Raw genomic sequence first — 14,513 nt, 5'->3', positions numbered from 1 at the left:
CACGCCCGCGCCCGCGCTCGCTCCCGCTCCCGCGCCCGCACCGCCATCGCGGACAAGCGCAAGCAGCTCCAAGGTTGTTCTTCTTTACGCAGACGAGTCGCTCTCGATGGAGGAGCGCCGGGCGAGCCTCCCGCGGTACCAGCGCAAGCTCGCCAAGGTATGAGCGTTGCCGGCTCAGCCAAACAAGACCCGCTTGACAATGTAAACCAAGAACGCGAGCACGGCAAAGGTGGCCCACGTCGGCTTGGCCGCAAGCCAGCGGAGGCGGAACTTGCGGTTGGGCGACGGCGCGGCCGCAAGTGATGCCGTGTCGCCGTGGACGCTAAAGAGCGTGTCGCCGGCAGCGTCGATGGCGAGGCCGACCCGTGCCACCAGCGGCACAGAGTCGGCCGGCGCCGGAAGACCAAAGTGCGCGTTGAGCGCGGCAGCAGCGGCAAAGGTTGCGCGGACGAGGAATCCAAACTCAGTCGATGTGATGCGCACAAGGTCCGGGTCACCCAGAACCGGCACGTCGTCGAGCGAGGAGCACTTGATCGCGCCGGAGCGGACCTGTTGCCGCCCGGCACGGGTCAGCCGCAGCGAGTTGTCGGACTCGTGGATGGCGTCAGTGGCGACGGCGGCGCCGCGGCTCACAGACAACTCGGTCTCGCGCAGGTCGTCGAGGTCGTGGACGGCAAAGATGGCAAAGAGCGCCGCCTCGAGGCCAGCCAGATCGGTAGCGACCGAGCTCGGCGTCTGCGCCGCAGGATTGGACTTTCCACTGTGCCCGCCGAACCGAACCAAGACGCTGCTGCCAAACGACGAGGCCGCGGGCGAGGCCTGCGGCGCGTGGCCCGTGAGCTCGTGGCGGGCGGCGCGGACGGCAAAGATGAGTTGCGCCACCACGACCTTCATCGATCGCGACCGAATAAAGACGGCCGGCGGCCGGACAGGCCCGCCCTCGACAAGGTGGATGTGCGAGCGGATGTAGTTGTCCGAGGCGGCGGACTGCTCGAGCGAGGCTACGATCTGGCCGAGCGGTGAGACGCCGGACGCATCTGGCGCAAACGGAGCGAGGAGCGCCGCGAGGATGTTGCGCGGCTCACTGCTCGACTTGGAAATCGAAGAGAACGACGAGCCAACAAGTCGCTCAAGGGCGGCGCGGAAGAGCGTGACGTAGAACAGGAGGCTGTTGCCGACGTACGGGCGCCAGGTCGTAAGATCCGCAAGCTCGCCGGACTTGTGCCGGCGCCACGGCTGGATGTAGACCAGCCAGATGTCGACAAAGTTGCGCAACGAGGCCCCGGTCGAGGTCTCGATGGCAAACCCGTGTCGGAGGAACCGGTACAGAGGCGGCTGGATGACAAACAGCGGCGGAGTGGCCGGGCGGTAGCCGACAAACGATGAGCTGGACCGAAACGGCGACGAAGAGGCCGAGAACGAGGCCGAGGCCGACGGCGAGCCAATCATACTGCGTCTGGCGGCAATGCTTCCAAGCCCGGCCTCGGTGCCGAGCTGCAGTGCGGCGGCAAGGTCGAGGTCGCCGGCCAGATGCTCGACAAGGACCTTGAGCGAGAGGGCCGACTCGAACGACGGAATAGTGTAGTTGAGCGGCTTGCGTCCGCTCTCATACCGGTTGCGGCAGAGCCAAAAGTCATTGAAGATGAGCAGCGTCGTTTCGGAGATCTTGCGGACAACAGCCTGGACCTCCTTGTCGCCCGTGCCGCTGAGCCCGAGGCCCGACGCTGCCACCGACGACGCCGAGACTGGACCGGCCGCGCCGTGGAGGACCTTGGCGACAAAGGCGTCGAGCGCAAACGGCGGCGTGGTGCCGGAAGGCCGTGCCACTTGGATGAACGAGCGGATGTAGACTTTGGAGAGCGAGCGGAAGACGTCGCGCCGCGTCTTTGCTGCCGACTTGTGCTTGGTGGAAATGCCCATAAAGCTGATCGGCGTCGCCGACGAGACAAACGAGGTCGACGACGACGTGGCAAAGTAGGCAAAGCAAAAGAAAAAGTACTCTAGCACCGAGATCTCGATGGCGGTCCTGTCGTGAGTGATCTTGCGGTCGCGGTAGAGCGGCGGGAGGCGGACAGACCGATCGCGCGAGGTCAGCAGCACCCGCGACGCCTCGGGCAGGTACTGGATGGGGAAAATCATCTCAGAGACCGCGTTGTACGCCCGCGAGATCGAAGCCCACAGGATGGTAGAGAAGAGGGGCGTGTCCGGCGAGAGAAAGGCGACAAGAGCGCGGACATCGCGGTCGTTCTTGCACGATGCGACCCACGAGAGCGACGCCGACTGGGCTCCACGCGACTCTAGGCCAAAGATATCGCCCAGCAGCTGCGGCAAGCAGTTGAACAGCGCAGTCTGTCCCTCGGGACCCTCCAGGGAGTCCTTGATCATTTTGCCCATCACCTGGCATCGCTTCGAGACCTACACCCCCTCGTCGTCGTCCATCCTCTTTGTGAGGTGGGGGGGGGGGGGGGGGGGAAGGGGAGAAGGGGAGGGGAGAGGGAGGGAGGAGGGCGTACGCTATCGACCTTTCGCAGCTCTGTCAGCTTCGACAGTATGGCTGCGGCAGCCATGGTGAGGGTACGGGGTGGGGTGGGGTGGAGTGGAGTGGGGGGAAGGACGGGCGGAGGTGGCGGGGGCGCGCGGAGTGGGGTGGCCGGCCGGCGTGGCGATTTGGGGGCAGAGGGGGTGAAGAGAGGAGGGACACCTCGGGGGAGGGCGGTACGCTTACGTGGCGCGCCATCGGATGAAGGGAGCGAGGGAAACTATGGTTAAAGGCATGAATGACAGCATTGGGGGGCTTGTGTTTACCACATCAGCCAAAGGCACGCCTGCGGCGACGGCCGGTGTACTTGGAGTCGCGACGAACTTCGAGACCGCGGTTGCGCTGGGAGGTCTTCTTGCGGTCGATCCACTCGCGAGTGCCCTTGATGCCGCGGCGCTTCTTGGTCCGAGCCTCGCGGCGCTTCATCTCGGTGTATTTGACGCCTTCGCCGGCGTTGCGCGGGCCGGTGCCGAGTGCCTCGGGCTTGTAGGCCGAGACGCCGGCGGAGAGGCAGAGGAAGTACTTCTTGGCCTTCTTCGAGTTGGGGTAGTCGACGACGAGACCGCCCGAGAAGCCACACTCCATGGCGGCGGCGACAATGAGCTCGATCTGGGCCGGTGTCTCGGGGTAAAACTGGAAGACGGCGCGGGCGCCAGGCGAGAGGCAGTTGAAGAGGCTCTGGAAGAACTTGCGGAGGCGGCGCTTGGGCACGTGCTCGTTCTTGTAGATATGGCAGAGCCACTGGAGAACAGAGACCGAGATGGCGCCGTCGAAGGTGCCCGGGCGGAAGAACAAGCCGTGTCCAATGTCGGCCTCTGCCAGATCGCCTTCAACGCCCCGATCGACAGCCTGCTCCAGCATGGCCCGCGAAATGTCCACGCCGATCCACGTGTGGCCCTCTTCTGTCAGCTCCGAGCCCGAGAGCCCAGTCCCGGCCCCGATGTCCAGCAGCAGCGCCGGCTCGCCCTGGGGCAGCATCAGCAGCTCGATGGCTCTCTGCGACATCTGCGCCTGAACCGCAATCATCCGTGACGACTTGCGGTACTTGGCAGCCTCGTCTTCCCCGTAGAACTACCCGCAACCACCCTCGCTCGCCCATGAGTGCGCATGTCCCAATCAACCCATCCATCCCCCCTCCCCTCCACCCTCGCCCGTCTCGCACCCCGACAGGCTCCCGACGCCCACAACAGGCCCCGCTCTTCCGCCACCTACAATCTCGGGAGGATTGACATGCTCCGGGCGGGATGACATCAACCTTGGTGTGAGGAGTGTGGCTAACTATGGTCCGGTCAAATTAGGGGTGGGGGGGGGGGGGTGGGGCCGACTCGGCGCAGTTGGCCGGCCAATGGCCGGTCGGTCCGTCATTAGTCGGCCAGTTGATGGCCATTCCTTAGCCGATGGCGAGCCGGCCGATGGCCAGCCCATAGCCAGCCCCTGCCCGATGGCCAGCCCATAGCCAGCCCCTGCCCGATGGCCAGCCCATAGCCAGCCCCTGCCCGATGGCCAGCCCATAGCCGGCCCCTAGCCGATGGCGAGCCGGCCGATAGCCAGCCCCTGCCCGATGGCCAGCCCATAGCCAGCCCATAGCCGGCCGATAGCCAGCCCCTGCCCGATGGCCAGCCCATAACCAGCCCATAGCCGATGGCCAGCCCATAGCCAGCCCATAGCCGATGGCCAGCCCATAGCCAGCCCCTGCCCGATGGCTGATGCCGAGCACTGTCTGGGACGAGCCAAGAACTTGGACTCGGCCAGTCGCAAGTTGTGGGCGCACACACGGCGCGCAATGAAAACAGTGGTGGAGTCATCAGAGGTAGCAGAGTGAGCCGAGGCTGGTGCGTCAGCGAGCAGACATGCGGCCAATTCGCCGCCGCAGTCCCTCCGCAGAACGACCACAGAGCGATACGGTCCTCACCCCCCCCCCTCAACCACCACCACCACCGCCACCACCGACGAGCAGAACAGCCACACATCACTCCTCAGACAAGACAGAGAGATGGCGAGCCAGGCAAAGAACATTGTGGTCAAGATTGTGTCGGACAACATCTGACCTTGGTGCTTTGTCGGCCGGCGACGGCTGGGCAAAGCAGTCGAGGCGTGGCGCGAGGCCGGGAACGCGACCGAGGTGGTCATCGAGTGGGAGCCGTTTATGCTCGACGGATCGCTGCCCAAGGCCGTCGACAAGCTCGCCCACTACAAAGCCAAGTTTGGCGAGGCCCGCATCGAAAAGATGATCCCTCACATGAAGGCTGTCGGCCTTGAGGAGGGCATCACCTTCTCCTACGGCGGCGAGATCGGGAACACCTTTGACTCGCACCGCCTCATCGAGTGGGCCAAACGCTCGTCCGATGCTACCACCGTCGACGCTCTCGTCGCCTGCATTATGACCCGCTACTTTGAGCGCGAGGCCAACCTTGCCGATCACGCCGTCCTCTGCGATGCCGCTGCAGACGCCGGGCTCGATGCCGACGCTGCCGCCGCCTTTCTCAACACTGACGAGCTGAGCCAGGAGACCCGCGACGCCATCGACTCGGCCTACACACGTGGCGTCTCGGGCGTCCCGTTCTTCATCTTCAACGACAAGTACGCTCTCTCGGGTGCCCAGCCGGCTGACGTTGTTGCCGATGTCCTCGACAAGGTCGCCGCCGAGCTCTAGCGCGCTCTCATCTTGTCTCCCCGCCACATCGTCTGACCTGTCGTTTCTGCCTGTCCCTTCCCTCTTTCCGTGATCGCCCTGACGCAGCCACTTCGCAAACCCCGTCGCCTTATGCGGCGCGGCCGGTGGCCGCCGAGCCTGTCCAACACTATCGCGGCGGAAGAGCCAGGCAGAGAGCCGGCACAACATCAATTGATGTGTTAAACGTAGAGACACGACACGCTCGTCGAACGAAATCGCAACAGGCATGCTTTTATGCAGCAATCGAGCTACAGTGCCTCGGTACGTCTGCATCCTTTTCTACAGACACGAGAATCGTAGATCGCGCCGTTTGACTTTTTCCCAAGCTCTGTCGTCTCGCGCTCGCGAGATTAAACTCAAAGAAGCCCACGATGCGCAAGTGAAGCCCACATACATGTACCACAACCCAAGAGGAATGCTTTGGTTGGAGTGGTACTGTTGTGTGACTGCTATGGAGCATGGACTCAAGTTGGCCAGTTTGTGGTTGCCTTGCATCCATGTGTCCTTCAAGACACGGAACGGACAGATTTGTCCACGCGGTCCGGCACACGACGTACCGACCCTTTGGTACCCCACACATGTTGATGATGAGCAAGCCGAGTATTGCACCCCTCTCCCTCGACACACGTGGCCGCCGGCGCAAGCTGGGAGAGCACGTCGATGACAGCATAGAGGAACTCGACGCGCGACAATGTGACGTGGGGATTGGCGTCGAAAAGCGCATTGGTGAGCGCAGCGTCGACGTAGTCTGAATCAAGTACTCGGTGGTGTTTACCGGTGTCAACGACAAGCTCCGCGCCCGCTGCTCCTTCAGATCGGCGTGCGCCGCGTCGCGCCCGTCATCGCGACGGCAACCCGGGCACGCTGCAGATGGGCGCCTACTCGGCGGGCGCCATCACGGGTGGGCGGCCCTCCCATGTCAAGCCCCAGCCATGCGAAACAGATCAGCTGGTGCGTGGCGGCAGCAGGGGAGCTCGAGGACTTGCTCATGTACTGTGCTGTTCACTGTGAGGCGCGCGAAGACGCGCACGAATAACCATTCCGCCATGGGTGTTCGCCGCTGGCCGACTGACTAAACTTTGCGCGCCAAAAACGACCGCCGAAAGTTCAAACTGATCAAGACGACGGGAGGGCAGCGAGGTGGGGAGACACACCGCACTCGCAGCTACTCATTCACGCCCCCCCCAGGCATGGAGCTCGACGGAGGTAGCCGTGCGTGGCAGGAACATGCGCGGCGAGTGGCTATTGTGCCGCTGGAAGCAAGTGGCCCGCGTGGCGAGGGCTCGGACATGACCGCGTTGGAGGGCGGGGCGCGAACGGTGGTGGTGACCGTCGGCTCGTTGGCTTCGCTGCCCAAGCTCCCACCGCGGCTAGAGGCTCTGTACTCGCCGCCGATTGTGGGCTCGGTCTCCATCCGGGCTACCGTCTTTGATGCGCTCAACTCGCGCTTTGTCGGCTCGACCTTTGTCTCGCCCTCGGCGCCGCTGGCCAACCCGGGCTCGCGGCTCGCCCTCGACATACCGGTGGTGGTCCACACCGATGTTGTTGATGTCCGCCTGCTCCTGGTTGTCGAGCTGGTCATGGCCGTTGTTCATCCGGACCCGACCGAGCCGTCCGAGGTGGCCACAACCGAGTACGGCCTCGGATTTGCCCTGCTCCCGTTCAACGCTGACGTGCCTGTCGGCCGCGACCGCCCGCTCGCGCCACTGTACGCGGGCACGCCGCGGGCGCTGGCGTCTGTTCCTCTGGCATCGGTCCGCGCCCTGCCTGGTATTGCCTCGCTCTCTTGGGCCACGCTTGCTCTCGACCCGCACGTCACCGGCGAGCTCGGGCCGTATCTCCCGTTCCACCACCTGGTCTCGGCGAGCTCGACCGTGCCCGGCATCGATCTGACGTCGATTCCGCGCCCGCCGCGCCCGCTTCCGTACGATGGCCTTGCCATTCTCTCGCCGGCGGTTGCGCTCCCGCACATGTTCGAGGACCTGTTTCTTGCGCGGGTACGCGCTGCCTACGCGCATGCCCACAATGTCGACGCCGCCACGCTCGGCGCCTTTGCCATCACTGAGCGCCGGCTGCGTGTCGGCGTTCACAACGGGCTCAAGTACCTCTCGCCTCCACTGGTTGTCTCGCTTGAGAAGGTTGCCTCGTCGGGGACACTCGAGTTTGGCGGCACGCTCCTGCTTCCACTCGTTCCGCTCGACGGCGGCATCGCGCTCGTCACCGTGCTCGAGCTTGTTGTCCAGCGGCCGCCACTCAAGCTGACTAAGAAGGAGCGCAAGCGGGCGGCCATTGACGCGCCGCAGGCGACCAAGTCGTACGGCATTGCATGGGCTCCACTCCTCCTCTCGTCGCCGGGATCTAATGGCCTCCTCCACGGCGATGTCGAGGTCCAGCTTGTTCCAGGCCCGTCGCACAACCCGGACTCGCGGCTGCTGTACACTTGCCTTGCCGACGCTCATGCCAGTGATGCGTCGGCGGCGAGCAACGAGCTCGCCTTTCGAGCCACGCTGGTGCCGGGCGGCGCCGACGACCTCCCGCCTGGCGTCGACGCTGCCACGGCGACCGAGGCCGAGCTCCCGGCGGCCGTCGACCGCAAATCGTCGTCCAAGCGCTCGCGTCGGCGGCGGCGCTCGTCGCGCAAGGTCCACGAGAACGAAGAGCTTGGAGCTCGAGGCAGCGAGTACGACTTTACGGGCGCACCGGTTCCACTCGACTACCCGGCGGCACCGCAGGCGCAGGCTTTCTCTGCCCGTCCGCCGCGGCCGGCGGCGCCGCGGGCCCAGATGCGCGAGTCGCGGGTGCTTGGACAGCCTTTGCCGCAGTCGCACGGGAGCTCGGCCAGCGCGGGCGCCTTTGCCCACCTCACCCGTGCTGACAAAGCCGCCCTCTTCCGGGCCGGCTTCCCGGAGCTTGTGGACGGTACCGGCGCGCCGGCCGCCAACGTCAGCGGGGCCGAGCCCGGGCCGCTGTCGGCAAGCGAGCTCGCGCGAGAGTCGAGCGACGTCAACAACGTCTCGACCGTCCACATCCAGTTCCTGGCATATGCGAGCGAACCCGGCGCCGAGCGCATCGGCGCTGGCTCTCGGCTCTACTTTACGCTTCAGTTTTACTCGTTCCCGCTCACCGAGACGCAGCAGGTGGCTCTGGGCGCCGATGGCGAGGTGCCGGAGGACGGCCATCCGAGCGTGCTGTGGAAGATGAGCAGTGGCGGACAGCGGGGATCCATGCCCGGGCTTGACCTTTCGTTCTGCGTTGATCCCGGGTTTATGCGGCCACATGAGGCCGGCGCGCTCGCGGGCTATCTGGCGACCAAGGCGGTACAGATTACGGTATGGGATGCAGCCTCTCGGATGGCACTTGGCGACGTCCATGTTCCGCTTCGGGCGCTGCTGCGGGCCGGGCGGTCGGCGGTAGCGTTCACCGACAAGGTGCCTGTGGTGTACGAGACAGAAATCGATGAGAGTCCGGCTGCGGCGACGCGCGGCTTCCTCTTTGTGCGGCTTGGCAATGTCGGGTCGATGTCCGAGGGTGAAGCGGTGGGCCCGTACGACCCGACGAGTGTGGCTCCGGCCGGACTCAGGCCGCCGGGCTCGGGTACGGTGTTCGAGGTGGCGCGGCCGATGCGCGAAGTCGACGAGGAGCTGGACCTTGTGCTCAAGCAGCGGGCAGCCAAGGACGGATCCAGACTCGACTCGCGGCTTGACGCGGTAGACAAGGCGCTGGCAAGTGCAATGGGCCGAAGCGTGCTCGAGGCGCGGGCTGGCAACGCAGCGGATCTCAAGACCGTGGCGCTCTTCCGTGAGCGGCGTAAGCGGCTGACGCTGTTGTCGAAGCTCTCAGCGGCGCTCACCGCCGAGCATCGACTGTATCCGGTGTTTGGCGAGACGCTTTTCTTCGAGTACGAGCTGGTCAATCCGTTTGACGAGCCGCAGGTCTTTGCGGTCGCCCACGAGGTTGAGAACCTGACTGTGGTGACCGACTACAACGAGTGGCTCCATTGCAAGCGCACGTTTGGCGTGGACACGCCTGCAGAGCGGCGGTACATGGAAAAGGCCGGCGGAGTGGTCTCGATCCACCTCGACCCACACGAGCGGGTCTACATCCCGTTTCGGTACCAGGCGTGGGACGAGGTGCAAGCCGAGCCGTTTACCGGCAAGGTCGAGTTTGTGGACGCGCGGGGGCGACCGGCGGCTGTGCTGCAGTTGCACGTCGCACCGCAGGCGACGCCGGCCGACCGCACGCTTCGGTTCTACGGGGCCGAGGGCGAGTACCTCAAGCGGACGCTACCGCTGCTAGGTGTCCCGCGGAGCGCGGTCAAGTATCTCCGGGCCTCGCGCGAAGATGTGGTGTGCGGGGTGCGGTCCGACCCGGCCGAGGTGTACTTTAAGCTGGCTGTCGGCGCTGCGCCGTCCAAGACCACGTTTGTGCTTGTGGTCTACGACGACGAGTACATGATCTCGGTCCACGGAGTGTGGCGGGTCGAGGTGACGGCCGCAGTCCGCGACGACGTCGTGGCAGTGCTCGGACAAGAGTCGACGCGGAGCCTCGCGGTGCGTGGCGGGAGCCACCCCCGGCAAGTTGCGCTCTATACCTCGCACCCGTCGATTCTCCGGCCCGAGGCGCCTTGGGGCGAGGCTGCGTCGCTCACTGCCAACGCGCTCAACGAGGTCGGCCTGGTGTTCAAGCCGGCAGCACCAGCGAGCATCGGTGTCGTCGCCCACATGGTCGACGTCGAGCGGCGCGAGGTGGTGGGCGCGTGGATCGTGCACGCCGCCGGCAAGCAGCCGGTCCTCTCGAAGACCTTTGCCGTCCGGCTTGGCCTCGACGTCGGGTCACGCAAGCACGTCTCGTACCGCAACTCGTCGCGGAGCGTCAAAAAGTATGCGCTCCACACCTCGCGGCCCGAGCTCGTCGATGTCGAGGCAGGCTCGGATGAGCTGGTCATCGGCCCGGGCGAGTCGGGAACCATCGCCCTTGTCTTTCGACCGCAGCGAACGTCCATGGCTGGAGTCCGGGTCTTTGTCTTTATCAATGATGCCGCATCCGGCAAGAACGTCGAGTGCCTCGGCATCGATCTCACCTACGGATAGGGTAAGTAAAGTTGCCAGTGCCGAGCCGGCCGCGGGCCAAGGCCTTCCATCGGCACCACCTTTCTTTTTTGCGCCAGTGGAGGAAGGACATGGCAGCAAGCGAGAAGGCGGTAGCTGGCGAGCTGGGCGAGCCCGAGACAGTGGGATATATAGAGCAGAAGGAGAAGTGGCCGACCGAGGGGCGGGTGGTCCTTGCGCAGTACACCGAGGACGCGGTGCTTGTCTACCAGGCGTACAACGACGCCATTGCAAACTACGCCCTCGAGCACCAGCGGTTCGGCGGGCCGGCCTTCTCGCCGACGCGGATGACGTGGATCAAGACCAACTTTCTGTGGATGATGTTCCGCTCCGGTTGGGGGACCAAGAACAACCAGGAGCGGACGCTCGGGATCTGGCTGCGGCGGTCGGCCTTTGACGAGATGATGGCGGCGGCCGTGGCGTCCAAGTATGATCCGCAGGCGTACAGCTCCGAGGCAGAGTACAAGGCCGCACGGGCGGCGCAGAAGGCCGGACTCTCCCGCGGCGACTCGGGCATTGTCCGTCTCCAATGGGATCCGGATCACTCGCCCAGTGGCGCCAAGCATCCAAGCCGGCGGGCCATCCAGCTCGGACTCAAGTCGTGGAAGCCGTTCCACAGCGGTGCGGCCATCATCCGCATCGTCGATCTCACCGACTTTGTCGCTGCCCGACGCGGCGTTGACCCCGAGCAGCTCGACACTCCAAGTGAGAGCGAGTACCCTGTTCCGCCTGCCGCAAAGCGGCCGCTTGGCCTGGATCCGGTGGATGATGGCGATGGGGGTGACGGCCATCAATAAGTGAATATGATGGGGGGTGAGGGGTGGTGGTGGTGGTGGTGGTGGTGGTGGTGGTGGTGGTGGTGGTGGTGAGGCTGATGGCCGTGTGAGACAGAAAGGAGCGATGGTGGCTGGCGGCCGCTGTGGCGCCCGTGCGCGTGCCGACAGGTGCCGCCACCCCACCCCACCCCTTCCCCCCCCCCCCCCAACCCACACACATGGCGAGACTGCTGCTGGCACTGGCTGCCCTCACACTCGCCACTGCTCTCGCCGCCGTGCCTGGTCCGACCGCCACCGCCTCTCTCCCGAACCCCATCTCGTACCAACTGCACTCGTACGACGACCTCGACTTGTGGCCACAGACGCTGGCCAAGGCTCCTCTGGCGGCGCCGCACGTCGACGCGCTGTGGTACAAGATCGATCCGCATTATGCTCCTCCCGAGTTTTGCGCCGACCAGCCGTCAGTGACGTCGCCGTGGGCGGCCAAGTACGGCTGCTTCCTGCTCAATCACAACCCGCTCTCCGAGGCGCGGGCGTACAACTCGTCCGACGACGTGCTGGCCTTTATCCGCAACCCGGCGTATGCGGCGTACTTTGGCCCGGCCGCCGACCAGCCGGTGACCATTGCCTGGTGCTTCAAGATCGACGGGTTTGCGCCGTGCGACGGCTCTCCTCGCGCGGAAGCCTTCCTTGGCGCCTTTGGTGAGCTCTTTGACGCTCTCGTTGCGCTGGAGATCGACCCGCGGTTCTCGGTCTCGTTTGTGCTCGATGGATCGGGTGTGCCCAGCGAGGGCGCGACGTGCCTGGCACGCTTCACCAATGCCTCACTTCCAGGCAAGCCGTTTCTACCTGCAACCTGGGCGTACGATGTGCTCGGCTCATCGACGCCGCTCGCTGCCGGCTTCTCCAACAACGCATCCGCCGGCTACGATCGCTTTGAGGTCTTTGATGCCGCGGTCCCGACTCCCACCTACGTCGCCATGGCCGAGCTCGGCTGGGGCAAGTTTGGCGCCAATCCGTGGCCGCTACTGGTGTGGGAGCCGTCGGCGCAGGTTGTCATCAATGCAGTGGCCGAGCTGTATGTTGCCCACGCTTCAGCAGGCCCGCCCTCCGGCCTCCGCTTTGCCATCAACATCGATCCGCTCCAGTTTGCGCTCTACGTTGCCCCTCAGTCGGCCGTGGGCTACATGGGCCAGCTCGCGCCGGACGCCGCGGCACCGTGGGCGCTGCTTGACGGCGCGCTGGTGTACACCAACCCGTCGGGTGTTGTCGAGGCCGCGCCGCTTGATGGCCACGCGCTCGCTGGGCCAGCAATAGCTGCCCCGATAGGCGTGGCAGAGTGCGGCCGACTCGTCGGCGCAGGCGAGTCCGCTGCTCTCTTTGAGCGCTGCATGGTCAGCATCTCGACAACGACTGGCATGTTGGCATGGGGCAACGTCACTGCGTTGCGCCCAGGGCCGTCCGGGTGCCAGGTCATCGGCGGGAGTGAGGCACTCCTTGTCTACGTCTGCGACTCGGGCGCAAGTGCTCTCATCGTCGACGTTGCATCAGGAGCCGAGGCCAAGTTTGCGGCGCCTACAGGCGAGACCATTTCTGCCAAAGGTGGAGGCAGTGGCTGGCGCGCGTCCGACGGTGGGTACGGACTCGTTGTTGGCTCGGCCTCGCGGCGCATTCTAATGGGCGTGGCTATGAGCGCCGGCACGAGCGGGCAGCTGGCGGTGATCGGCGCAGGCAGCCGGCCGCGGGCAGCGGCGCGGCCCGCCGGCGAGTGGGTGGTGGTGGTGGCGACCGACGGATGGTGCTGGAACTCGAACGAGCACAACAAAGCCACGTCGCCGGCGACGTGTGACTTTGTCCCGAGTGCCACGCCCAACGTCCTCAACTACTTGCTTGTTCCGACCGCGGCCGAGTCGTTGGACGCGATCCTTGCGCGCGGCAAGGTGCTCACGCCTTGCACACCCGGAGTCATTGTCGGCTCGCTTGGCTCGGGCAGCGCGCCAGCGGTGGCGGTGACGCCCAGCAGCGAGGTGCTGACGTTGTTTGGCGGCCTGCCGGCCAACACACCCGACGTCGGCAGCTGCGGCTTGCCCGACTACGCCTCTGGCGCGCTTGTGGCGCAGTGGCCGTGGCGCGTTTAGTCTTGCTTAAAGCCCGGTCTCGAGGCAGACATCATCGAGGTTGAGAACGATGCGGGCGGCGCCGTCGTCGGCGGCCGACGCCGTGGCTGAAGCGGTGCCAGCAGTGAGCGCAATGGCACCGTCGGCCGAGCGCGAGGCCGAGGCGTCGGGGCCCCAGGTGGCGACACGGTGCCAGACCTCGAGGTATCCGTCGCCCTCTTCGAGAAGAACGTCCGAGCCTGCCCAGCGGCAGGTAGCCGAGTCGATGCCGGTAGGGCAGGCTGCGGGCGCGGTGTCAAGCTCGCGATGCCATGTCAGACGAAAGGCGCCGTCGCGACTGGGCTCACCAAGCTCTACCGAGCCGGCAAAGCCGCGGATCCCGTAGGGCTCGCTCGCGACGGAGCGGGCGTCGATAAAGAGCCCGTCCGGAGCCTGGATCCAGACGACGACGCTCCCATCGCGGGCGGTGGCGTCGGCCACATCGTCGCGCGGCTCGTAGTTGACGACCCGGCGCCAGACGCCGGCCACGGCGGCGGCCGGCAGTTGCGGGAGCTGCGGCTGGGGGAGGAGCGGAGCGAGGTCGCGAAGAGCTGCACAGAGGGCATGCTTGGGAAGACCCATGGCGGTAAAGTAGTCGCCGTCCATGGCAGCCACGAGGGTTCCACCGAGCCCTTGGATGCCGTAGGCGCCGGCCTTGTCCAGCGGCTCGCCCGAGGCCACGTAGGCGGCGATGAGCTCATCGGGGAGGTCGGCAAACGTCACATGGGTCGACGCCGCCAGCTCGATCCGTGGGCGGCCTGCAGGCACAATGACAACGGCGGTGTGGACGTAGTGGGTGCGGCCGGAGAGGGCGGTGAGCATGCGGACAGCATCATCGGCATCGGCGGGCTTCTCCAGCACAGCGCCTTCAAGGACGACGACGGAATCGGCAACAACCACCACATCGTAGCCGGTAGTTGCGCCATCGGCCTCGAGCGCATCGGCCTTGCCGTGTGCGGTGGCAAGAACGTAGGCCTCGGGCGTGGGGAATGCCTCCTTGGGCAGATCCTCGGCAAACGACGGCGAAGCCGTGTCGAAGGAGAGGCCCAACGAGGCGAGGATCTCTGCCCGTCGCGGCGATGACGAGCCGAGCAGCCACTTGTAGGAGCGGAGGAGAGGGAGGATATCAAGGATCATTCTGTCGTGGTATGTTGGTTGGTGGGTGGGTGGGTGGTGGGTGAGTGGGTGGAGGGGGGGGACGGAGTGAGTGAGGTGCAGCGGAGGGATCGCGCGGGCGGGCAGCCACACCCTGTGGGGGGA

The 14,513-nt window shown here is 65.6% G+C and overlaps 8 protein-coding genes across 8 annotated transcripts in view; 5 read left to right on the top strand and 3 right to left on the bottom strand.

Moving 5' to 3' along the window:
* Positions 1-76: 76 nt before the first annotated feature.
* AMSG_01234 (uncharacterized protein) lies at positions 77-2,567 on the bottom strand (the record flags this gene model as incomplete). The annotated part of the gene is made up of 2 exons (XM_013906388.1): positions 77-2,415; positions 2,514-2,567. The coding sequence occupies 2 exons, from the start codon at positions 2,565-2,567 to the stop codon at positions 175-177; spliced, it is 2,295 nt and encodes a 764-aa protein (XP_013761842.1). The 3' UTR covers positions 77-174.
* A 219-nt stretch (positions 2,568-2,786) lies between these two features.
* On the bottom strand, positions 2,787-3,801 carry AMSG_01233 (williams Beuren syndrome chromosome region 22). The gene is made up of 2 exons (XM_013906387.1): positions 3,752-3,801; positions 2,787-3,610 (listed from the first exon to the last, which is right to left on the bottom strand). The coding sequence occupies exons 1-2, from the start codon at positions 3,788-3,790 to the stop codon at positions 2,810-2,812; spliced, it is 840 nt and encodes a 279-aa protein (XP_013761841.1). The 5' UTR covers positions 3,791-3,801; the 3' UTR covers positions 2,787-2,809.
* Positions 3,802-4,507: 706 nt separating this feature from the next.
* Positions 4,508-5,413, top strand: AMSG_01232 (DSBA oxidoreductase). The gene has a single exon (XM_013906386.1). It carries the CDS (start codon positions 4,686-4,688, stop codon positions 5,190-5,192), a length of 507 nt encoding a protein of 168 aa, XP_013761840.1. The 5' UTR covers positions 4,508-4,685; the 3' UTR covers positions 5,193-5,413.
* Positions 5,414-6,403: 990 nt separating this feature from the next.
* On the top strand, positions 6,404-10,327 carry AMSG_01231 (nephrocystin-4; the record flags this gene model as incomplete). The annotated part of the gene is made up of 1 exon (XM_013906385.1): positions 6,404-10,327. One exon carries the CDS (start codon positions 6,404-6,406, stop codon positions 10,301-10,303), a length of 3,900 nt encoding a protein of 1,299 aa, XP_013761839.1. The 3' UTR covers positions 10,304-10,327.
* Positions 10,328-10,365: 38 nt separating this feature from the next.
* Positions 10,366-11,118, top strand: AMSG_01230 (uncharacterized protein; the record flags this gene model as incomplete). Its single annotated transcript, XM_013906384.1, has 1 exon — positions 10,366-11,118. Exon 1 carries the CDS (start codon positions 10,393-10,395, stop codon positions 11,116-11,118), a length of 726 nt encoding a protein of 241 aa, XP_013761838.1. The 5' UTR covers positions 10,366-10,392.
* A 197-nt stretch (positions 11,119-11,315) lies between these two features.
* Positions 11,316-13,259, top strand: AMSG_01229 (uncharacterized protein; the record flags this gene model as incomplete). The annotated part of the gene is made up of 1 exon (XM_013906383.1): positions 11,316-13,259. The coding sequence occupies one exon, from the start codon at positions 11,316-11,318 to the stop codon at positions 13,233-13,235; it is 1,920 nt and encodes a 639-aa protein (XP_013761837.1). The 3' UTR covers positions 13,236-13,259.
* On the bottom strand, positions 13,242-14,390 carry AMSG_01228 (septum formation protein Maf; the record flags this gene model as incomplete). The annotated part of the gene is made up of 1 exon (XM_013906382.1): positions 13,242-14,390. The coding sequence occupies one exon, from the start codon at positions 14,388-14,390 to the stop codon at positions 13,242-13,244; it is 1,149 nt and encodes a 382-aa protein (XP_013761836.1).
* Positions 14,391-14,401: 11 nt separating this feature from the next.
* AMSG_01227 (uncharacterized protein) overlaps positions 14,402-14,513 on the top strand; it is a gene marked incomplete at its 5' end in the record, with an annotated part of 1,112 nt that continues 1,000 nt past the window's right edge. The window contains one exon of the mRNA XM_013906381.1: positions 14,402-14,411. Within this exon, the coding sequence (XP_013761835.1) occupies positions 14,402-14,411 (10 nt within the window). The remainder of the gene's footprint in view (positions 14,412-14,513) is intronic.

The sequence above is a fragment of the Thecamonas trahens genome (genome assembly GCF_000142905.1).
Source record: "Thecamonas trahens ATCC 50062 unplaced genomic scaffold supercont1.5, whole genome shotgun sequence".
NCBI lineage: Eukaryota > Apusomonadida > Apusomonadidae > Thecamonas > Thecamonas trahens.
This window is presented reverse-complemented; position numbering and strand designations above follow the sequence as displayed.